Genomic DNA, 26,185 nt, shown 5'->3' on the forward strand with positions numbered 1-26,185 from the left:
GCAGCAACCATTGAATAGATATGGAAAAGGTTATAGTTTTTCAAAAGTTTGTCAAACATCAAGGTCAAATGATCAAAATTAATGGTGCCCAAGGAAAGGCCTTCTCCCAAGAAATTCACAGGTGACATATGAAAGCCCTAGCAGCAATTGTTCAAAAGTTATGGCCAAGGTTAAAGTTTTCCAAAAGTAGGTCAACCTCCAAGGTCAAAGTCAAACGGTCAAAGTTGTTGGTATCCAAAGAAATGTCTTGTCAGAAGGATTACACATGTGGCATATGAGAGCCCTAGCACCAATTGTTCAAAAGTTATGGCCAAGGTCAAAGTTTGATAAAATTTTTGCAAAACTAGGTCAAACTCCAAGGTCAAATATGGTGATACCTAAAGAAAGGGTTTCACGAGGAATATACATGAAAGCCATAGTTCCAACCAATCAAAAGATATAGGCAAGGTTAAAGTTTTGGCGGACAAACTGACAAACAGACAAACAGACAGACGGACGGACAGGGCAAAAACTATATAGCATAAAAAATGTCAATTAAAGTAACAATGAATACGAGAGAAAATTTTATGCAAAATAAAGAACTACAAAATAACGGCCCTTACTCATTACAAATCATGATCATATTTTAGCTTATAGGTTTTTAGATCATACTAAGAAATTGAAGGGCAGGAATGGTGAATTTGATAATTTTAACATTACATGTAAGAATAATTAGGGAATAACTGTCTTCTCATTTGTGTTATTTGCGACTGTTTATGCTAATTTAACGGTCGCAAACTGAGTTTTACCAAAATGCGTTTTACAAAACAATGGCATTAGAATACAGAATTGAATATTATTTATAGAATTAAATAGGGAAGCAAAGAAGATAAAATAAAGTAATCCAAAAAGTTTTTTTATTGAAAATAATTTTGATAATTTGAATAATTTATTACTTTATTTTAAACATCTTAAATTTAAGATCCATCCTCAAAGCTGCTGCTATTGAAGGGGCATACACACACTTCCGTTGCAGTCTTGTTTATATATATTTTTTCAAAACTGAATTAATTTTAAAATGCAGTTCGGTTTAAATGATTTAATTACCCCTTAATATTGAATGACAACGGAATTCTTTATAACCTTACACCAAACACCTGTTTGTAAACATGGACTCTTGCTCTGTTATTGTTTATGTTTCGTTTTACTGGGTGTGTTTGATTTGCTACCAATGCAAATATCACTGAATACAAATTGACAGCACTAGTGCATGCGCGGATTTAGAGGGGGTCGGGGGGGGGGACTTTGGACCCCCTCCTAGAAAACGTGGACCCCACCATCACCACCCCGAAATATGTGTTTTTCACCTTAAGGAAATGGATTTTACGGGGTTTTTTTTTTTTTGCTTGTCAAGGAATTTTTGAGTTGGATTTTTTTTTACTGTGATGGAATCCCCCCCCCCAACCCCCGCCCCACAATCCCCCCAAAAAATTTCTAGATCTGCGCCTGTAGTGTATAGGTTTTCTTTTCTTATGTTTCTATTTTTCCTTTCTATATGTCTCGATTTACATGAAACATCTTTTTCCATACAGCAAAATTTTTCAAGGATATATATATTTGTTAAGTGGAAAGACAATCAAACACGCCTGAAATTTATAGCTTTGATAATTTTGTGATTAAGAATTGAAGTTCCAAACAGGTTTTTTTTTAAATATATCGGGCTGAAAACGTAAGTTAAAAATTTTCTATCGAAAATTTGGAAGGATGTGAACTTTTAGGTCTATGTCCCTTTATTGTGTTCCGCCACTCTTAAAGGAATATCGATGATTAATGTTGATTTTGCTTTTATTGAGTTCATTCAAAATTCTTCAGAGACTGGTTTAATTCGCATTGAGCAAGTGCAAGAAAAGCAAGTTATTTCGGGGAGGGGGGCCTCAACCGAGTAAAATATCCTTGAAAAGGAAAACAAGTACTAGTTTTCTTATTAAAAGAATAATATTCAGATGTCAAACTTGTGGCCGTAATGGGACAGAATGTAAAGAACAGTTAATGATAAAGTAAACGAATAAAATAAATGCTGGACTTAGTCAAAACACGAATGAACGAATAACCTTTACTCTAAAGCGAAAGGGTCCATTTCTGTTCTTAAAGTTATTGAAATTCTTGCGCATATTAAAAAAAAAGGTAAAATTATTCAAAATGTTACTTGGAAATGTTTGCCTTTCAAAGGTAATGATTTAAAAAGGCGCCTTACTGTATTCGACAGAAGTTGATCAAAAACTATAGTGTTCCAAGTGTCGTCTGCTTTATAGCAACATTAAAGATGTGAATAAATCTAAGAGTGGTCAGCTATTTATATGCTACTAGCATAATATACTGGTACCTTAAGCATTTGCATGCAAAGAAAGAAAAACATCCACGGATAGAAAAATTTCGATAGAATGGCAATTATCGTATAAAATGTGACAATTAAACAAAAATATGATTCCCCACCCAACCCACAAAGCTAAAATGAACAATGAAATGGAAATTATTAAAAATAATTATTAACCAAGAATTCCCCATATTTGTTACTAGAGAGAAATTTCAGTCTGTCTTTACTGTTATTGTCAGTCTACAACTTAATTTGAAGTGCGATCCATTGTGCCATACTGATCCCGATGTATCTCCAAATTCAGTTCTAAATTAATCATTCGAAGTATTTTGAAAAGGAGGTCAAAGGTCAAGTGGACAGTCACTCTGGAATTTTTTTTTAAATAATATGTATCCAATGACAAACAGTGTCTATGCTAAATATTTGAGACTTTTCTCCTAAATATAAAAAATAAGCGACTCTATGAACTACTTTGAAAAGTAGGCCAAAGGTCAAGTTAAAAGGTTACGAGGTAGGTAAAATTGATATTTTACAAAAGTCAGGTACCAAGTCCATACCTCTTACAGTTCTCAAGATATAAGGTGTGACAGAAGGACAGACGACGGACAAGACAGACAGACTCCAGGTAAAGTGATCCCTGAGTGTCGCTCTGCTCTGCGACACCAAAAGATGGTAAACCACCCCCCCCCCACCCCCCGGTCTGTTCCCCTCGATTTCCGACGACCCTGAATTTCAGAGATAGACTGAGACGAGTTCATTAACCGTACAAAATAAATTTTATTTTATAACCTTGAATCAAAAGACTACACCTGTGACGTACAAGGCCTTGGATTTGAAGTCGTCAGATAAGAAATACACATAAATCAAAGTACTGAAAAAATCACAAGTCCATGGATTTGATACATGTCTGTCAAAGTCGTCAGGTAACAGATCCAGATAAATGAATATACTGAAATAATTACATGCCGTAGATTTGATCCTTAAATGTTTATACATGTCTGTCAAAGACGTAAAGGAGCAAATTTACATTAATCAAAGAACTGGTATTATCATATTGGACAGCGCTGACAACAGCTGTCAGTGTACAAGAACGGAAATGTTTCATTCAAAGAGAGATAACTCCAATAATGAATTGCCCTGATTTGTTTCATGTCAATTTTTTTTTTTTTACAAACTGGTAGAGCAAAACTAGTGAAGCCTTCAAAGTAAAAATACAATGCAATTAATACGTTTTCCATAGAAACCCTTGACTACAAATTCAATTTTGTTCAATTTCATGTAAAAAATAGTGTTCCTTTTAAATGAGATAGCTTGTTTTATCTTTGAAGTAATACGTTAAATTGTCCTTACTTATTTAACAGTATTTGTCTGAAACACATGAAAGAATAAGAGTACATATGTATAGACTTCTGTAGCCAAAACACAAGAAAAACCATGGAAGAAAGTTTATCGTGTGCCTACACTGAACATTTTTGTTTACAATACCACTTTCTATATAGATACATGTATATCTTTGTTTTATATTAGGAATGAAATTTTATTATGGAAACTTACTATAGAAAGATTGGAGACTTGCGCATTGAATACGGCGAGGGGACTTCCTCTATGAGTACGGTATACTATACAACCCATTTTTTTTTTATAGATTCAAACATGTAAGCAGCTTCGAGGTCATCTTGGTGGATTGAAATATATATACATACAACTCTGTGCCACCTTCTGCTTTCTAGGTAATATTTCACTGTGTACATTTTGTAATATTTTCGTATTGTTCTCCATACAAATCAGTCTTAAATATTTTGGCGTTTATTTGAATGGTGGGTTCCTCGCTCATGAAGCGTAGCAGTGTTACACAAGATTGTGTTAACATGTTGAAAAATTCTTGCAAAGGCCCAATCTTTATCTGGTAATGAACAGCGAAGATTTAGAATTAAATAAGTTTACATGCAGATAAAGCTCGATAATGATTTCATAATACGGTGAGGCTAAAATTATTCAGATTTAAACATAAACAGTGAATAATATTTTTCAACTTGGAGTTACAAAGAATTTGCATCACATGCTAGTGGATATTTTTCTTTTTGAATTCTAGATTTATTTACATTTTATCTAATTCAATTCACCATAAACTGCAATTTCATTCAAAATATATCAATTACTTTTCATGTCTATTTTTTCTTTTGGAATACGCAAATAAGAGTTATGATATTTAATTGGTAGATATGATGACATTGTTAAATTTTACAACAGAGGTATCAAGCAAACTAGGTATATGAAGAAAGCAATATCTTTGAATGCGATATAAAAATCACTACATGGCCACATATAGGTCAAACGGTCTGTAAAAATCAGCGCGTGGTCAGACTTGATGTGTTTTATATGTTTCCACGACACACCGGGATAATTTGTGTCTAATAGAGTATAATTTCTGACCAAGAGGGTAAAAAAAATATTTTCAGACAAGGCCAAATGTTCGCTCTATCATGTAATACTGCTTAAGGAATACGTGTTAACACTAGGTGTAAAATGTTACAGCCACAATGGGCACCCCTGGTGTACGCCATAGTCTGTATCTTCGCTGTCTGTGCTAACGGAGCTCTCTCCAAGGTTTGTATGAAACACTTCTACATTAACCTCTCCGTGAAATTGTGAATCATATAAAACTGCCTGATATAAGGCACTTCTCCATTAATATCTCTGTAAAATTGTGAATCATATAGAACTACCTGAATAATTACCATTCCGTGTCAGTTACATGAACACGACTATGTTGTAACAAATAATGTAACAGTCACTTTGGTGTTTATTGCATTCACACTTTCCTGTTGTTGTTAATGACGAATAAACGAACGTTTGTTTTAAGGTTATGGCATTTATTTCCTCCGTGTGAATGTTAGTTGTACGATAGAAGCGGGTCGTCCTTAACCGTCACTCATGAAGTAGGGGAAATTAACTAAATTAATTGTACAGATAAAATGTTAAATACAGCATTTTTTTTTTTTTTTTTTTTTTTTTTTTTTTTTTTTACATTTTCTGTTTGAGAGAAATGAAAATCTAGAGAAAGGAAAAGGGGTAAGCGGTCTTCATATGCAATCAATATAATTCATAAATTTGGATTTATTTCAAAAGCAAAGCAAAAATTGTTTTTTTTTTAATTTGTAATAATGTAAAAATATAGAATTATTACCTGTATTTTGCCCCAAACCATATTTTTCTTTATTTAGAAATATGATTTTTAAATAATTTTTTGGAAAGTTTGCGGATTGTTTAGAATCTTTTTTTACTGTAAACCCAAATTTTTGAATTACTAAAAATTAAATTATCTCCCTTTATAAAACTGTTCCATTTCAAATTTTAATGCTAAATGTTTCTGCCTGTAAATTGATATTGCTAAATGTTTCTGCCTGTAAATTGATGTTGCTAAATCAGGTCGCAGAGAAATCACGGCAATTTCTCATTATATGTTACAAAATTGAAAATGCAATGATGGACTGTTTACTTATTGTAGGAATGTAGGAGTTTGTATATTCAATGAGATTTATGGAAATAAATAGCAAAATTATCTTAAATCAGCAGTGATTACTTTACTCTTAGTACAATTGCTTATTGGTGAAATATTAAGATTTTTGGGAAATCGGGAAAGGTAAAACGACAACCAGCCGTACGATCTGCTATATTTTTTTTTTATTAATAATAACCCTAGAGACTATATTTAATCATCGTGTTTTCAGATGACACTTTATTCTATTTCACATTCTATTTTACTTTTTTACTGGCATGTGTAGTCTTACTTCAGACAACAAGTCTACTGCGTTTTTGCAAAGTACTTTTCGGACTATTTAGAGGTACTACCAAAGCTACATGTATATGCACAATCAATGAATATCTGTAAATCTGGAGTAAGTGGATTTCAAAAAATGAAAATGTTCCCTGATCGAATAATTCATAACAATGTGGATTAAAAATTAAATACACTCAGTTCATTTCTTGCCTGTTGTAATTAAACACGGCACACCCGAGGAAGTTTCATTCCTTGAATAAGCAAAACAATGGTTACTATGTATGTCTATAGGAGGAAAATAGTTGCAAAATTGCAAAAAAAGAATAAATAAATAAATAAATAAATAAATAAATAAATAAATAAATAAATAAATAAATAAATATACGAAACTCGTGTAATTGTAATATTTTTCTGCAATTGTTGCTACCGTTATTCTCTTCTTACAAAGAAAGACATTTTTTGTTGGGGTCCGTGTTTTACGCCCTGTTTACTGATTTGTATTGTTTGTATATTTTTTGACATCGATCATTGTTTATCTTGTTTTTTTTTTTAAATGATTGATAAAAAGAGGATGAAAGTACGTAAATTATTGTCTTATCGATTTGTTTGTTATATTGATGGAAGAACTGCCATTTGACGGTCTTAAAATCTTTTCATACAAAAAGTTCTTTGAAAATAGGGTGTAACAAAATGTTCAAAATTTTAAAATCTCAAAACATTTAAAACATAAATAGCATCAAAACATATGATTTTCTAACCTTTATACAGCCATTAAAATTAAAGAGCAGGAGCCTTTTTCACAAACATTCTTACGACTACGATTAAAATTTGACAACTCTGTAATTTCTTTGTTTAATAAAGAAAATTAATATTTCAGATGAATAATTCACAATATACTGTAATGTCATAGAAATATAACATTTAATCTACTACAATTTAGGTACAAATAGAAGAATTGGAAGATTTTAATCTTAGTCGTACGAATTTTTTGTGAAAAAGGCTACAGGCTTTTTGGCATCATAGACAGTTGCTTCCTCAATTAAAATGGAAGTCGTAACTTTTCATATGAGACATTTATTTAAAGAAGGAATCTCTTGCTGTGGTCTTCATTCAAGTATATAAAAGACGTGTTATCAATTAACAATAGTAATATTCACTACGATGTCGACTCGGTATATCCCAATGAACTCGAAATAAAAGATACCACAGAGTCGGTTACATCTGTTTCATGTATGGACGTTTGACTGACCATAGACGATAAGGGCAACTAATAACTAAACTGTATGACAAACGAGATTTCTAAAGCTTTTACATCACCAACTTCCTTTATTTATGTAGTAATATCCCTCAATCACCTGCATATGGTGTTTACATCCCCCAACGGCATGCTCTTTTCAACCGGGGCAAGCTAATGACAAATAAATTGGTATTAGAAGGATTTTCGGCTGTTCGCAAATTCTATGGACGATATAATGACCTTATTTATAGATACAACATATCGTTCAATTATTTTGTTTAGTATGTTTCATACCCTATGTTAAGTTATTGTTTTATAATTTGACTATGTACAGAGTACTCCGTCTACCTGATAAATACATTGGGGTTACTGTGGGTGTACCCAATCGGCAGGGGATGCCTACTCCTCTTAGGCACCTGATCCCACCTCTGATGTTTTTGCTCTGTTCTTTTTGTTTACTGGACATTGATCGATTTGATTGACTGGATATTGATTGATTTATGAGATCGATCACTGTTCGTTATTCTTCACCTTTTACATATTAGAAGTAAATTAAGATAATTTTTTAGATGAATCTGTTTTCATAAGAAATGAAGAAAATATTTATTGGATATAAACATAAATTGATAAACATTGAATTAATGACCTATTGCATGACATGTTAAGTAGAGCTCTACTGTAAAGTGTCAACCTCTAAGAAAATATGTTTTTTTTTTCATTATAAGATTTTTTTCTTTAAAACATTCCTATTTATCTCTGTAAGAATTTTCCTTATCTCAAAATTAGGCAAAAACATGACATCGTGTAATCTTTTCTTAAAGGTGTAAGAAAAAAAATAATGGCTGCAAAAAGCTCAAAGGATGAAATTCTGCCATTCAGTTAACTGAAAGTCTACTAAAAGGTGACTGAATAAGAGGGTTCTGCCATTCAGTGACCTTTCCAGACCTTTCAGACACCATTCAGTTGAAATAATGGTGAAGGTTCATCCTGTGAAGTGTGAATTATCTTTATAATTGATTAAAATACTTAACGTTTATACTGATATTGTAAAATATTACGATCTGTGAACTAACTTTAAATGGCAAACACATTTTCTTTGGTTATCATAATAAGGCATGCATTATTTTATTCTTCCAGGGTAAAGGGGGCTATCCGAGTAGAGCAGTGGTTTTACAAGGCAAACATGATTCCAGTAGGGCAAGTGTATTATCAAGATATCCACATGGATCTGGATTTGGATCAATTCGAGGAAATTCGAGATCCGTATCTGGAAAGCTGAATTCCATAGACAGCAAGAGGATTCACAACAAACTGCAGAGTACTGTTGGAAAAGCACTGGACAGACGAAATAAAAACAATCTGATCAAGACAACTTTAAGACGGATGTCAAAAATCTCTGATTTCCAGACCATGCCAGGACTTCCGGTTGGGACGGTATCAGGGAAAAAACTTCCATTATCCAGACATCATAATTTGGGAGCAAACAAGAACATCCGACATTTGATGAAAACAGGTAGGAGGATTGCTTCAGGTGGTGGACTGTCGTTAAGGTCAAGGTCAAGAAAAAGTCGTCTTGGTAGAAACCATTTCCATCAGCGTCGTAGGGGATCAAAGATGATTTCTTCCAATCGAGCACATGGCGCAGGCGATGTTGGTCTTGCAATGAGAAGAATATCATCTCATGGAGCCATAGAAACAAATACTGGACATTTAGAAAGAGGACCTTCACATCTCGATGCTTTGCACCTTTCAGAACATGCAAATACTGGTCATCATTTGGAAACAGGGAGAGGGCGTCAAGGCACTTTGTCTCACGCAGACCTAAGATCTGCAGGTCATTTGGGAGCAGGTATACAAGGGCAACATTCTCTCAATCATCCAGAACTTTCGTCCAACAGTTTGGGTCACAAAGCACCAGACGCGCATTTGATTGCTTCGCTCCTAGATAAAGGAAGCCGGATAAACCCTGATGTCGCTTCTTTCTTGCCAAATTTCGTTGCTGACGAACCAAAGATTTTCCTAGACAAACAGTCCTCTGTCAAAAATGCATACCCACAGATAGTGGTTGGTCGTCCCGAGCCATTAATGGCTGCACCTGTCCTTCCGCTTTCTCTCGGGTCTGACGGCCATGTTTTGACGTCATCAAATGTTCAAACAAATGAAGTCCTTAAATCAGTTCTAAGCACATTAACAAGTTCAAAGTCTCTAACACAGCAAGCAATTGCAGTGCTACTGCAATCAATAAGGAACGCCGTGGACCAGCAGAAGAAATCTCCTGGAGTTGGATTTAGGGGGCCTAAGATCGAGCTGTCACCGATTATTCACGCAGGCGCAAACGCGGTGACGTCAGAAAATATAATTAGGATAAAAGAGCCAGAGAGTGGATCAATCATAGTGCTGAAGACCGGGGGCCAGTTAGAAATTAGTTCAGGAGTACCTGGTAAGCCGACCTTTAAGGTATACGGCATCAAGCCCTCTTCCATAGGAAAAGTATTCAGAGATGACACGGACAATGATGACGAAAAGAAAAGAAAGAAGAAACTCGGAAATTAGGGCAAATGAACAGTGCAATTCTTGATCAGCAAGAAGCAAGTCGGAGTATTGCCCACCGTGGTGAACCATGACAAAGGCAATACTATTGCTTACTTTTCAGTGCTTTGTAACAATTCATGTTCTCTGTTTTAGTTCAGAAAAGAGTTTATGTTTACATACATGTAAATGAAATAAAATGTGAATAACTGTAAACCAACTAATATTCGCATCTACTTTTATTCGCGATTCGTCAGTTTGAAATCAATCTGCGACGATTAATTTTCGCGACTGAGGAAACATTCCCTTCAAATACAAAGGATAATAAAGGGTTCGCGGTGATTAATATTCGCGAGTTAAAGGAGGTCGCGAAACTCGCGAATATTTCTCGAACGCGAATAAAAGTTCGTTTGCAGTACATCAGAATTTCTTTTGTTTCATCAGAAAGAATATGTCAATTTGGATATTCACCATACTTAAATCTTTGGCAGTTCATATACAACGTAGATTCAATTTTGGGAGAGACCATAGTATATAAGAACTAGGTTGATCTTGAATATACACCCACTACCATTAGATAAGTCACACTATCAACTATATATACAAAATACTGAGTCATCAAGACAGAAAAAAATAGTGTTGATATAAATATACATGTTTTTGATTTTTTTGATTGCTTTAAGCTTTTACCCTGTGACACATTGACCGTGTGGCATTATGTCATTAGAGAAATGCCTAGTCATGTATAATAATCGGAGTACAATACTCACACTCATTGTTGTTGCCTGCAGCATATCTCACGCGTTGCCCCCCGATGTGACCATTACGCCACGGACTACATTGTTTGCAATGCATACTTTCAGCATTTTGCAATCTTTTTCAGGAAATATGGAGTACTAAAAAGATTTCAACATTGCATTAACCTTGACATTCAAACCTTTATTTAGTTAGCAGTGTATAAACCTGTCTTTTTCCTATTTGCGTAAGAATTTTGATCACGTATAAAGCAGTACTGCGGATGCCCATTTAGGACCTGTCAAAAATATTTTTGAATTCGATATAACAAATGATCAATTAAATTCGTTATAACAATTTCTTTGAATTCGTTATAATGAATTAAATCTGTTATAACAATTTTTTTGAATTCGTTATGACGAATTCAAAAATTTGTTATAACAAATTAAATTCGTTATAACGAATTCTTAAACTTGTTATAACGAATTTAATTCGTTTAAACGAATTTAATTCGTTTAAACGAATTCGAAAAATCGTTATAACGAATTCATATATATTTTTTTACAGGCCCTGATTGTTGAATTTGATAAAACGAATTGAATTCGTTATAACAAATTTAAGAATTTATTTAACAAATTTAATTTGTTAGAACAAATTTCTGAATGCGTTAGGACGAATTCAACAAATTTGTTATAACAGATTAAATTCGTTATAACGAATTCAAAGAAATTGTTATAACGAATTAAATTAGTTATAACGAATTTGACAATTCCTTATATCGAATTCAAAAATATTTTTGATAGGTCCTAAATGGGCTTCCGTACAGTACAGCTTCTGTACCTTTCAATTTCTTAGAGGAAGGGGGGGGGATAAATCTTATCAGAAGAAAGTTACTACAATAGTATTTAAGAAATCATTTTTTGTAAAGGACAACAATACTTTAATTCTGCTTTAATCAGAACTTCTAAATAGTTTTATCCGACTCGAAGATGAAAATTTGAAGTTTAAAACAAATATCTTTTTCTGTGATTGAAATAAAATTTTTAAATAAAAATTACATAAAAATTTCATTTTATATTTTATGATAATTGTACCTGCAAATTAAACGGAAACACATTGTTCTCCGTGCTTAGTTAGGGATGTTATTTGTAAAATAGACTCAGGCCCGTGGCTACGATTTTTAAAGTAGGGGCAAACCTCAAAAAAAAAAAAAATCTGACAATGTTAATAAGATTAAGATCCGACACGCGCCAGACTGCAGGAAAATACAGCATTAAAGTCATGATTAAGAAGTGTAATGTACAGGATATTGTTAATATAACATAATTTTCTCTCTTTACTTTTCTCCATATCTGCCTAATATCGCTTCCACTCTTTTTTTCTGAATCTGTAAAACTGCTTGTGTTCGCTGGTTTACCCCTCGTCATCTTTGTTCGCCATTATTATAGATTGTCTAAATATAGTGTCTCGCGATCAAATTAAGGCCGAGTTATTCAAATCTCTATTATTTTTGTGGAGTCAGTAAATAAATCGGTCACTGTTTTAAACTTTTGATATCTTTGCAACCCGATTGATTTGAATTGTGTAATTTACAGAAAAGACCTATCTTTGTATAAAGTAAAATCTATCTCCAACAGTAAGTAAAATCTATCTCCAACACTTACCTTTAATCTTTCTGCTATACCTATTAGAAAATTAGTTCCCAAGAGAATTGGAACTTGTCTGTTATACCTACTATCAGGTGTCACCAGAAGGATACATGGATGCTCTTCCTTCTGCCCTGGTATCTGGATACTAGTCTCTATGTACCCTAAATAAGGTAATTGCTTACCATCTGCGCACTCAATGTACAGGCGGGTATCAATCCTCAAAAGTGGAGTCTGAAAATTCTCCTTAAAATATGACTTACTTACCGTTGAGATCGTTGACCAAGTATCTAAAAGTGCTGGAGATCTTTTGCCTTCAATAAACATACTAACCTCGGAAGGTTCTCCAAAAAGACCTGGGGGTATTTTGACTTGACTTACTTTGGGAACATTAATGTCCTGCAAGCCTAGTCGTTCCCTTTGCAAAGGCTTCTTGGTGTTTAAATCTTTACCTTTTCTGCTGTGGTCCATTCTTACTCTGCATCCAATCTGTAGATGTCCGAGTTGTCCACATTTAAAACATCTAGGTCCATCCTGGGAAGTATCCTGATTGCTTCTGTAATTCACAGTTTTCCTTTGTCTTCTAAATTGATGTCTAAACTGAGTCTGTTGCCATGTTGATGATGGATTCGGCTGTCGTTGCCATGACGATTGGTACGATCGTTGCCAAGGTGAGAATTGTTGTCGGTGTTGTGGTTGTTGCCATGGTGAAACATGTTTTTTCTCGACTGAATCAAGCCTATTCTGTATCTGTTGAATCATTCCTTTTATTTCCTGTAAATCCTCTGATGGAGCACTTATAGACTTAGAAATATTTGGCTTTGTGTCCTTCTTAACACTGTCCTGATTATTTTGGTCACATTCAATTTGTCGCAGTGCCACACGAAGTCCATCAAAGTCTTTAATAGTGTCGTATTTGTGTCCGGAAATGTTTTTCAGTGATAGTTTTAACCCGGCCCACAACATTGCATGCAGCATTGGATCAACTTCTCTGCGTAGAATAATTCCTCGGTCAACTGCTTTACCAATAATGCCCTCCAATCTGCAGCTCCAATCCGTAACACTTTCATCTGGTTTTTGTCTCGATCCATAGAATTCAGCCATCAATTCTTCCTTTTTGTCTACACTACCATATATACTGTCCAGTTTTTGAATAATACCATGCACAGTAGCGTTAAGATCTAGACGCCTGGCTACAAGTCCAGCTTCTCCACGTAAAGATCTTCTCACTGCATTGAGAACCGCATCACTGTCATAATTTTGCCGCAAGAGACACTGAACTTCATGCCGCCACAATTCATAAGTTGTATCACCTGATTTAGGTACTGTTCCTGAAAACCAAGTTACTTTAGGTGGATGATTCATTGTCATTTTTGTTACTTGTGTAGAAATTTTACCTGTTGAAGAACTTGAAGCTGATGCTCCTAAATTCTCATCTGACTCTCCTTGTGACTTTAAACAGTCTTTCATCCACTTCTTCAAATCTGCTGGCAACTTTCCTTTCGGAACAACTCCCAACTTTGCAAACTCTCCATGGTCGAATACATTTCCTCTGTTGTAGGTGCAGGAGTCTTCAGTTTGGCTCCAATTCCTAGCTCTGTTTTTGGAGGATTGAGTAGTGGACTAGTAGGTTCCTTAACTTGATCAGTTTCACCATCCTTGCCAGCCATGATGGGTACAAGTAACCAAAAGTACAACAAAAGGATGAGAGATACAAAATACAATACGAAATGCATGCAAAGTTAATAAATCTTCCAAAATTTTCAAAATAATTGAACAATGATTTTACATATCGTCAATGAAAATAAATAATGTACAGTTTAATTGAAGTCAAAAGATGTTCTTAAAATAATTATATTTATTCAACTTACTTTTGAAATGGCTACTTCTTCAGGCTTCGGGATTCGTCAACTAAATAAATACTCACTGGAAAACTCGCGAGATGATTTAAAATTAATTAATCTTAAATTAATTTGGAAATAAATGTAGGTATTTTGTAACTTACTATATGTATAAAATTATGTACACTAGTTGACAAGGTCGAAAAGGTCAAAAGTCGACTGGAAATTGACTTTAAATGACTAACTGATACACTCTGTCCACTGACAAACTAAATCTTACTGGACACCTGCAGCACTACTATACAAGCTCTATGCAAGCAGTCAACAAGCAAGAAAACTTCCTGTAATCAGTACCAATTATCTACAATAACAAATTTTCTGACAACTAAATACTTCGACAACAAAAGTTCTAAATTATACTACAGAGATGTTAGCTTTTACAGGTGAATGTGCAAGGACAAGGTAGCATGCAAAGGAAATAAAGCAAGTATCTACACCGCATGCATGATGCACTCAACTCTGGTACACCTGAACACACACCAAAAGTTTTTAATGTTATTGTTTATGACTCCTAGCTTTTGATTGTTTTAAATTAAAACAGGATATTTATAACCCAGCTGTAAATTGTTCAAATATAAATACTGAACTGTCAAATGAAACAAAGAATACTGTATAATGATATCAAAATAAATACAAAAGAATTGGCCTGAAAAAAAAAATAATAACACGTGTTTGTAAAGAAAAAATAAAATAAACAAACACACGTGCTTCCGGTTAACCTATTGACCTTGATAGATCCTGAGGGTGGGACACCTCACAAGATCAACATAAAAAAAATAACAATATAAATATGAATGATAGTAAAAATAGTAGTAATCGTAGGCCTACATAATTTCGTAAAAAAAATAAATAAACAATCAAAATCACCTACAATAGACTGATGTTGCAAACTAAATAAAAAGATAAAATATTCAGGTACTGAGAAATAATACAACAGTTTTTGTTCTCAGTTTACAGCAAACGAGAAACTGACAAAGTTTCAAACAAACACAAAGTTTCTTCTTCAAATAAAATATTTGCAGTAACAGTAATTATACTATCACTTTTGTCTGTGCTAGCACAACGTATATAGTTCAAATTTAAATAACAGACTTACGCCGGCAAAAGAGTCACGGAATTCCATGCATCAAGCATCATCGAAGTTTTGTTCCATGTGGTTCGCCAACCGGATGTAAATACACGCATTCGGAATGCCTCGGTCCTTCACATGAAAATGTTTGAATGACGACAAAATCGAAATTCCTCAGTTGAAATAGAGTCGGGCGTGGATCACAAAGTGGCGGGAATCATCTCCTTGTTAGCGGGAAAGTCCTCCAAATTAGCGTGGGCGCCAAAATGTAACCCCTGTTTTCCCCAATAAACAAGGATTTCTTGGGTTCTTTTGGAGGATTTTTTTTTTTTACATATTCAACATAAATAAACCCTGTAACAAAAAATATTAAAATCAACGCATGGCATAAACAAATATTAACAAGTCAATTTAAAATTATATCTCTGGTCGTAATATATTACACTTAACTTTCATTTCACATAATCTTTATAATTAATTACTTTATCCAGAAATAATAGAAAATTACTGATATTACCATATGGAAATATTACTCTTACAAAATATGAAAAGAAATTATTACGTACATGTACTTCCGATTTATAAATTATGAATTATAAACAAAAAAATCAGCGAATATAACTTTCAGTAACCAGAACTGAAATAAATGTTTAAACAGAGAAAATAACATGAAACTCAATTTCATGCAAATAATAAACGCACATATACCCTTACCTCACATGAGGTGTAAAGGTCAAAACGTAAAATACTTCAAGGCGATGAATAATTGCATGTTTCCCTGTATAATAAATACATTAGGATTTATGATTTTATATTCTGTGTAAATAATTTACTCAATGACTAAAATAAAGGTGTTATGAAACTTTAACGAGATTATTTAATCCTGCTCACTCTGTCATTCTCTCATTTAAGACTATGAAAATAATAATCTGAATTAAGATAAAAATGCAAATATTAAAGTTGTAATTTAAGCAACATAACATTAGACTATATTTAAAAGTTTTAACTGACTGCACTCTCACGCAATACACGTTCTCGCCAAGCATATGTATTCGAGTGGTTATTAAATGAAAAATAGGCAAATTAATACATACGCAATAAATAAACAAGAATACTAATAAAACAAAACTTAAATCCAAAGACCCAAACTCTAAGTTGACTAAATAAGAAAATCTGAACGAACATCAAAATCTGCCTCGCCCGGGAAACAACCAGCACGGAAATGGACTCACAAAACAAGATAACCAATAAGAAATCAGAAAAAGTCACCCGTGTCGAAAGGTCTAAATATAGCAGTTAACACACAGACTGACTCGTATTTCTTTCAATAAGTATTTATTTTATTTGTTATTTATTTAACTGAGATAAATTCACATAATAATATTTACATACACACAAAATAAACATTTTCTAAATATATACAGGATATCACAATGAAACAAATAGAAACATCTTTTTAATTTCGGTTATCTGAACTTATCAAAAATACGCCATATAGCTTTAATTCATTAAATTTGTGAAGCATTTCAATTTACACGAAAATATTATAAGAAAAGTTGATTGGATGATGTCCAGTGGATTTTGACTTATTTGAAAATTTCTATATTGAAAATATCTATGTACATTGTGCGTAATTTAGGACGAAAGGGGGTAAATATATCTTGATAATGTAAGCATCCCAGTCTCAAGACAATAAACTGATATTAAAGTTATATCAAAATTTAAAATAAGAATAACAGTTGAATTAAATATGAAAAACACAATATTTTCATCATGTGTCTGTATTTGAATATCATTCAAACTTGGTACTTTTTAAACGTTTGTAAGATAAAATTCAAGATATTCAAAATCAGAATTTTGATATCTCTTTCCATTAAATGATAAATAAACCCAATCAATGATTGACTATTATTCATGTGTTTGTTTCAGGGCCGAAATATGCGCTTTTTTTTATCTCGAACATTTAAAATCAATAGCAAAGTTGATTAAATTTTAAATGTATCTTCTTTCTCATAGACACATAATAAAAATTCATGAATTTAATTAATATGGTATAGTTATCAAACACACACAGTATATCAACTAGAGTGTTTCAAGGAACGCATGTTTCGCCTGCTTCGTAGCTTCATTAAAGATGTAAATATATCTTAGTGTAATTAGCTATGTCTTTACTACTAGCATGATATTTCATACAGAAAAAAACATCCACGCATAGTATAAGACTGCGATAGATTCTGACAATTTAAGAAAATATGATTCCCAACCCAAAATGAATAATTAAATTGAATTTATTATAAATAATAATTATCTATCATTTTACATGTATTAATACGTGTTTCAAAGTCTTTACTCCAATTGTCAGTCTGCATGATCCATTGTGGGATACCGATCCCGATGTATTTTTCAAGTATATAAATATCAGTTAGTGTGGTAACTGCTTATCATACAATCTCAAAGTACAGTATCATGAGCTCATAAACATGTAAAAATGCTAATTACAACTAGCTGCCTCTCAAAATTAAAATGGCTTAAGTTAAATTAAACTGTCAGGGGTATCTTTTGCAAAGTACGTAGGTCAAAGGTCATCAAGGTCAATTGAATTGTAACGCTGGTATTTTTCATGATGTGTGATTACAATCAGTGCACATGCTAAATAGCACAGACTCTCTTCTAAAATGTCAAAAATATGCTGTATATTGGCACTATTCACTTTTTTGTAAAGTAGGTCAAAGTTCAAGGTCAAGGGTCTCGAGATCGGTAACCATGGCAAATCACAAAAGCCATATATGTGCAAAATATCAAGTCCATATCTCTTTAAGTTCTTGAGATACAAGGTGTGACAGACGGAGAGACAGACAGACAGCGCAGCACAGTTAAGGCTGCAGTAAGGAGGCGGGGCCTAATTTATAGGGGAAATGCTTACTATGACATCACACAAAAATATAAGTTCTTCAAATTGCCACAAAATGAAATGATTTGCTATTTCAAACTGTTGAATACCTTTAAACTACATCAATACTAACTAGTGCATGCATTATTGTCGTTGGTTAAATCCTACACCGCAATATATAAACAATTCACTGATCGCAATGCACTTGTCAATGTGACGTCATATCGTAAAATTTGACGCAGTATGTATGCAGTGAGAGGCGGATCAAGTTTTATTTATACAATGAAAAATGTATTTTGTAATTAAATAAAATATAATTGTAGATATATAAGAGGCCATTAACTTGGATGCGATGTCTATTTTATGATTTTATTCATATACTTCCCGTACATTCCCTAGACAAGTGATACTGCCGTATATTTGTATGCAGATTCATTGAAAGCTAATAGAAGGGTCCTAATAAATCGATATATTGCAAGGGCATACCCTCAATGAATTATGACAAGCTTTTACATATAAACTCAAGAAATATGAAGATATTTGAAAAGTGCTGCGAACCTGTTGAAATCTTGCAAATGAATAAATTATATCTATATTTAATGTACTTGACCAGCAAAATATTCAACATACGGTCTAACAAGTGTAATTTTAGCAATTAGATAGTAGAATCTATATAGGTTCGCAGCACTTTTCACAAACTACAAAGAGTGTTGAAAATTATTATATGTTAAACTTAGATTTTTAACTTGGTTATGCCCTTGCAATATTAGAATTTATAGATGACCTCAATACTTCAGGTATATTTGGTTAAATCACGTGACTGCCACATCACGTGACAAGTCTAACTAAGAAATCTAATCGTCCTCAACATGTAGTTTTCAACCACATTGCATTTGTCCGATAATAGTAAAGTCCTAAAAAGAAACGCCCATCCTTGTAAAGAATGTATTTTCTATCTAAGAAATTCGCCGGTATTTCCATTTGGCACCTTAACTGTACTGCGAGTCAGACAGACAGTCGAACAAACAGAGAGATGCCGGATAAAGTGACCCCTTAGTGCCGCTCTGCTCTGCAGGCGACACAAAAAATGTATTGTCCAGTATTATATATAGTACTTTTTAAAGATAGAGTTATCCCTCTTTGACAATGAAACTTCTTTTATTATTTAGCTTGCAATTGCTTTTCCAATATTTACATATGTACGTTTTGTATTATTGAAAAAAATTATTAAAACCATTTCATATTCTTCAGGTTTATAAGAAAACGGTGTATATGATTGTTTGGAAAATCTTGTTGCTACCTTCATCAAAAAAAAAAAAAAAAAAAAAAAATGCAGGATCTACTTTTTGTGATGATGCATGAAAGAGGAAAAAAAAATTTTGTTTTCGTTGTTTTTCCTGAATTCAAAACGTTGCCCGATATGTTTCTGAGTTGTGTAGTATTTTCTTTCTTTCTTTCTTTTTTTTTGTTTTTTTGTTTTTTTTTTGTTTTTTTTTGTTTTTTTGTTTATGTTTTTGTTTTCCATTTGTTCATTATAACTTACTCTGTGTATAAATATTTAGGTCAAACATAATTAACGTTAGGCTATTTATTGAGCTTTCAAACGTTTTCCTGTTAAATTTATCGTTAAAAGATACAGCTGAATATTCATATTCATATTAAATAAATAAATGAATCTTAAAAAAGAAGAATAAAAGGGATACCAAATGAATTACATATTAGCAGATTTTTTAAAAAAAATAAATGAATATTAAGAATGTTTTGAAATAGAATTTTATGATTTAAAAAAAATCCGATTTTCAATCCTTAGCCATTTTCTGTTGATGAAAATTTTTTTTTTTTTTTTTCATAAATGGAGGTACTGCTTCTTGGGATATAATCTCAGCGATTTCTGAGATTTTTTACCAAATAAAACAAAAACAGAAGCAGGGGACATTGAAAGTCAGTATTTTTATTTTTTGTTAGATAGTCTTAACACTGTGGATAATTATATATTTATCATAAAATCAAACATTAAATTGAAATATACAGTATTCAGATTTTCATAGTATACAGAATGTCTTTTAAATAAATCAAGTTAATCAAGAAGTTCAGAATCTGATCAAATTGTGTGAAGTATATGTTATCTTTATTGAGTTTCTCTACTTCAATTTGCATATAAAGACTGAGATCGATAAAGAAAATAAATTAAACCCAAAATATGGAAGTTACTGTAAATGTCCAGTACCATTTAATTTAAGTGATGCATGAAACTTCTTAAAATTTCCCATAACAAGTGATGGCAGTGAGGATAAATTGGACAATTTGATATGAATTCTAAACATTATTTAAGCATTTATAAAAAAAAAAAAAAACAACAACAACAACAACAACGACAACGCTTTGCCGTGATAGTGGTTATTGTTCTGTTTTTTTTTTTTTTTTAACTTAATCATCTGCATCTACAGGCTTAAAAGAACAACAATACGAAAATAGAATGTAGATCTTTATCAAGTTATTAGTTACCATTATTGCCAAGAGTTCTAATTCAATGATGTATTTGTCATGTTGTAAATTTTGAATTTACCACGCGGTAAATAAAAAATTTACAACACGACATATTCATTGATAAAAAATGAAGGCAAATCGGTATAAGAAAGTACCTTATTTGTTCAAATTGAAAATTTTCTAAAGCCCCTTATTTTATATGATAAAGTGCTATTATTCATGAATCAAAAAATGAAATAAAATGAAATGAAAAATTGTATAAAAGCAAATATTTTTTTCCAAACAAAAGCACAGGTAAGAAGAATTTCCAGAATAGGTACGTCTTTTAAAAAAAGACTGCCTGGAAGAAAACAATTTTTCTTTTGAATGATTGATAAAAATGAATAAACATATTTATCAAAAGTTTCTAGTAAAAATAGAAATATTTTCAGTATGACAAAGTGTTAATTTTTTTTATTCTTTTTTCCATCTCAAAGTAGGGAAAACTTAAATGACATAGCGATAGATCTAAGCGAGAGTAAGTCCTTAATTAACTAAGCGTTGAAAGAAGGGGGAGTTAGCGATCAGTCATTCATCTCATAAATCCTATACAGATCATGGCATATACTGTCCCTGGGGACATCAGGGTGTGGTCAGGAGCCAGGATTATTCATCCCCTTTCAACTGATCACTGAAACTGTAACGAAAAAAAAAATGGAAACAGAAGGCTTTGTCTTATTTGTCTCTATTCCCACACTTAATCTGCGAGTTCAATACTGAATACTGCCTTGTTTTTGTCAGTTTTAAGATTTATCTTTAATGCACAATCAACTCTGGACAGATCGTTGAGGGTCGTGGCCGAACAATGTTCATTTTATTCACAGAATTGGTTATTTATTCGAATTTACCATAGAAACCACATAAATAACTATAAAATGTTCATATTTTTATTCACTGACCTTTTCACAAAGAAACTCACTCTCACATAAACATTTTAATTGTTACATAAATGAAGGCATAAAGTTTTTACAGAATAACTTTGCTTAAATGATTGGAAAACAATATCATTTTTCAAGGATGTAATCGTAGTTGTGCCATAAAACAAACGAATAAGAAGTACGAACAAAATAAGCAAACAAACAATAACAGAATACATACATGTAACAAGTGTTTAACTTTTACTTTTTTGTTTACACATGTATTTTTATAACCAGGAAACGACAGTTCATTCACGTGTTCATTCAAGAAAAAAAAACTCAACAATTTCTCTCTGTCAATAGTAGGATAAGATTCCCCTAAGAAAATATACTATAGTTAACTATAGTTTACTACAGTATCAAAGTTTTTACTATAGTAAATCCAAATATTTTTCTGTGGATTTCAGATTGATATATTTTATGTTCTCCTATTCACACATGCACATTTTTACATTAAATGAAAATATTACTTGTTCCTAAATTTTACATTATTAGCTTTGAATATCTAAGAGATTTTGAGCTTCGAAATCTTAAAAAAAAAAAGATCTAGAGTAGTTTCATAGTAAGTCAAAGTCTCAAGTGTTTACTATTAATTAACTACATGTATAGTATATTTTTGTTAGGTCGGGGGTATATCTAGAGGCCATTTGAAGTGGACCTGGTTAAAGCATAGGGCTGGGTTATCCTACCCTAAATGTTTAAAGTGCTCTGTCTCTAAATCCCTCTCTTTTTCCTTTTGAACAATCCTGAAAACGAATTAGATTTGATGTCTTGGCTTACATGTATCAAACTTCTTTTTTTCTCAAATAAGATATTTCACATATATAGTCACTCTAGTCACAGGTAAACACACGATTAAAACTTTCGTTTCAAGATATAATCTTTTATGTAGAAGGCTTCAAGTAAAGCTTTATGTAACGGTAATGCATTGTAGTCTGATGAAGTATTTTTGGGAAACTAATACTTTTGTCTATGGAGCAAATTTCTTCATGGAATTTTAAAAATTTTATACAAAATCTACACATACATTATCCTTTTAAAAATAACACAGGCAACAACTATTTAAAATAAAACAGAAAACTAAATAAATCCAGGCCATATACACGTCACTACCTGTATATTGGTTTTTGAACAGTCTTAAAGTCCTATTCAATTTATATCTTTCACACAATCATGATAAAACAAATAAACGCACTTTTTTAAATCTTTCGAAGTTGTTCAATATCTTCTTGATTTTAGAGAATAAATCTCATGTTTCTCACTATGAGAAAATATTTCACGGCTTCTATACATTTCTTTGTTCCTCTGTAAGGTCACTTCTCGTCAACGTAACTTCACATCTTACCATCTACTCATTATCATTCCATATCTCTTGATGTACATAGAATAATGTTTTATGAAGTTCCTTCATTTTTCATACCGTATACATGGTTTATGTACATATTTGAGACACTCCAAATATCTGTAGTTTTAGAATTTGTATCATTTTAAGCTTTTAGATACCCTCTGATATCCGTTATTGCTTTAAATAGCAATTTCTGCAGGCTATTTCAATTTGCAATTCAACAGCAGCGTGATCATGCTATTTGAAATCCGTTGTTGCTATTTGGAAGATGTTGAATTGTATAATTACCTGACGGGGTGATGATGAGTTTTTGGTTGTTATTGACACTAATTTGATTGTTATTGACACTAATTTGTCCAGCTGGTGCAGGGGTGGTAACTGCATCAGTCATAAGCGATGTCTGCTGACCACTGAATACGATTCTGATTGGCTTGAGCGTTGTTGACGTCACAGCAGCAATCTGTTGTAAACTTGGGTTGTTATTTCCTTGCTGGTTTATCGACACTTTGCTATTGTTCTGTGCTGTATGTTTACTCTTAGTGTTAGTGTTGATAACTATTTTTGTCTTTTTCGGTTTCTTTTGGGGCTGTTGTTGGTGAACCTCAGCAGCATCCGGTGTGTCAGTGACAAGATTTTCGAATCCAAGTTCGTCCAAAATATGTGCTTGCAAGGCAATGTCGAACTGCGAGGGCTTGTATTCTGGAACAGTGGGTTTTGGTTGTGGAGCAATGATTATCTGGGGCGTCATAGTGGGTAGTATCAATAATGCCTGATCATTTCCGAACGACTCTCCAATGTTCGGTTGGAAAGATAGACTTGAAGGTAAACTCGGAATCCTCTGTTGAATTGAAGAATCCAAAACGTTTTGAATCTGATTCCATTGAAGGAGATTCTGTAGTTGATTGCCGATATTACTAGTTAAACTGTTAGCGATATTGTTCGGGGATATAGTCAATCTGATAGGGGGCTGTGTTACTGTGCCGGACATAGTTTCCACTTGATTCGAATTCAATTTCCTATTCAATCGCCTTGCATTTTGTAAAAGTTCTGTCAATAAAGATTTTGGTACAGACACCATTCTGTTGTTTGCCTGGTTGCTTGGTTGAATCGATATTCTCTGTTGATGGCTTATTGATGAATGCCTTTGAGGAATATTTCTAGATCCAGAATTTATAAGTCGCCCAAACCGCACATTTGAGAATCTGCTCCTGTTCCAATTCGGCCTCAATCTAAAATTTCTATTTCTGTTTCTTATAATGCTTGAAGTTCTAGGATTAGACGGTGGCCTGTTTCTGATCTGTGAAAAGGTAGTTTGCCTTCTTCTAATTGCATCAGAGAATCCATTTTGTTGTCTTCTAGTTGGCGAAGTACGAGCTCGTCTAGAAAATTGCCTCCTGTTACTGTTGGCAAAGCCTGTTTCCTGCCTTGATGGGGCTGAAATACGGCTTCTTCTTGCAACATTTCGTGAAAACCGCTGATTTGTAGAGGAACTCTGAAAACAAGAAAATACTGCTTCAGTGCAAAACATGAGGATACAAAATTAGGTCTTTAATAAAATATCTATATAAAAAAATTCAAAAAGTACATTTATAGTTTCAATGGTTAGAGAGATTTATGAATAATAGATGGATACAAATAAAAAAAAAATACCGTGTTTGTATAGATAAATGTTATTTAGAAACAAGAGAGGCTAATGTGAGAGGGACTGTGCCAGGTTTACTATGTGTCTAGTGTGTCATTACTAAAGCACTACTGTGTTACATATTTTTAGTCTAGAGATGCCGACGAATGAGAGTGTATTAGCACTATCAAGTACAAACAAGAAATTTGGACTATTGTATGTGTTGTTGCTGATTACTAGACAGGTTGCTCCCTCGCAGGTAGGTTAAGGCTTCTCATAGAATATCACAGTACACTCTGTGCCTTCACTTCTCTGAACTACCAAAATATGACGTCATAATGGAAAATGACGTCAAGTCACTGCCAACTTGAGGACATTCGGCAAACCTCGGCTGATTCCGTCACCTTCATCAAACCTCGGCTCTACGAGGAAACTTGATATGCGTCTCCGCTTAACATTTGTGATAAGTCTGCCTGTTTACCGCTTATGGAAAACGTAACGCTTTGAAAACGATAATAAACATGCATCTGATATACGAAGAAAATTTTCAAAAGCATATAGGTTACACTAAGAATAACACTTACCAAGAAAAATGCACTTAGTATCTTTACATAATCACACGTTTGTTAACGGATCGAATTCAGCACCCTGTGCACGTGTAAATGTAGGGCGCAGCCATATTGTGTATAAAGTAGCTCCGGTTCAATGGAGGTTTACATGATACAGCCGAGGTTTGATGAGGTACGAATCGGCCGAGGTGTGCCGAGTGAACTTGAGGAGTTATGACGGGGAGAGTGTCATGAACTTTACACTTTATTTGAAACTGCATGTAACATGCTAGATAGCTATTGCAAAATTCACGGGTCGTTAAAGGTTTTTTAAGTCTTCCATGTCCGAATATTTTAAAAATACATCGCTTACTTACCCTTGATTAAATCTTAGCATGTTCAAAATGCTTACGAAAAATATACTTTTGAAACATATTCTGTGTTATACTCGTGATTGGAGGTACAAATTATTTTGTGTGTATAAAAGAGTCTGGCGCAGGTGATTAATGAGGATTAATTTGAGATTTTTTGTGGAAATCTGTAAGAAGAGGTTGTTCTGTAACTGAATCTTGCTTGGGAAAAATGTGTGATGTTTTAATACAAATTATGATATTGTGTGGAAAATACCCTCAAATTTGTAGATAAGTTGAATTTCTCACGAAATATTTTGTACCCAAGTAATACTGTGACTTTTCCCATGCACATTTCGGATAAACAAGGATACGATGAGTTTATTTATATAACAAAATGTTAATAATTATTGTGTTAATCAGCTGCGCCGAATCGATTTATGTGAAACACTTCAAAAAATTATAAAAGACCGTCACGTGATCAACAAAGTCATGTGATATCATAACAAATATGGTAATATATAGTCGATTGATTGATTGATTGTATGTTGTTTTACGTCCCATTCGAGAATTTTTCACTCATATAGAGACGTCACCATATACCGGTGAAGGGCTTCAAATTTTGATTTTTACTCGGCACTCAGGGCCATTGAGCAGTGAGGGATCTTTATCGTGCCAACGCCTGCCGTGACACGGGGCCTCGGTTTTTAAGGTCTCATCCGAAGGACCCGCAACTT

The 26,185-nt window shown here is 33.1% G+C and overlaps 2 protein-coding genes across 2 annotated transcripts; one reads left to right on the plus strand and one right to left on the minus strand.

Moving 5' to 3' along the window:
- Window positions 1-4,879: 4,879 nt before the first annotated feature.
- LOC133179712 (uncharacterized) lies at window positions 4,880-9,924 on the plus strand. Its single transcript, XM_061314404.1, has 2 exons — window positions 4,880-4,960; window positions 8,509-9,924. Exons 1-2 carry the CDS (start codon window positions 4,880-4,882, stop codon window positions 9,922-9,924), a joined length of 1,497 nt encoding a protein of 498 aa, XP_061170388.1.
- Window positions 9,925-23,161: 13,237 nt separating this feature from the next.
- LOC133179713 (uncharacterized) lies at window positions 23,162-24,457 on the minus strand. The gene has a single exon (XM_061314405.1). The coding sequence runs from the start codon at window positions 24,455-24,457 to the stop codon at window positions 23,162-23,164; it is 1,296 nt and encodes a 431-aa protein (XP_061170389.1).
- Between the last annotated feature and the right edge of the window lie 1,728 nt (window positions 24,458-26,185).

The sequence above is a fragment of the Saccostrea echinata genome, unplaced genomic scaffold (genome assembly GCF_033153115.1).
Source record: "Saccostrea echinata isolate AGI-Se365-2 ecotype Australia unplaced genomic scaffold, CSIRO_AGI_Sech_v1 ptg000005l, whole genome shotgun sequence".
NCBI classification, from domain to species: domain Eukaryota; kingdom Metazoa; phylum Mollusca; class Bivalvia; order Ostreida; family Ostreidae; genus Saccostrea; species Saccostrea echinata.

Excerpts from the sequence above, each read along its gene's own strand:
- LOC133179712 (XM_061314404.1), top strand. The coding sequence starts at position 4,880 with ATGTTACAGCCACAATGGGCACCCCTGGTGTACGCCATAGTCTGTATC. Across the intron at positions 4,961-8,508 it reads CTAACGGAGCTCTCTCCAAG|GGTAAAGGGGGCTATCCGAG; the intron begins GTTTGTATGAAA and ends TTATTCTTCCAG.
- LOC133179713 (XM_061314405.1), bottom strand. The coding sequence starts at position 24,457 with ATGTTTTGCACTGAAGCAGTATTTTCTTGTTTTCAGAGTTCCTCTACA.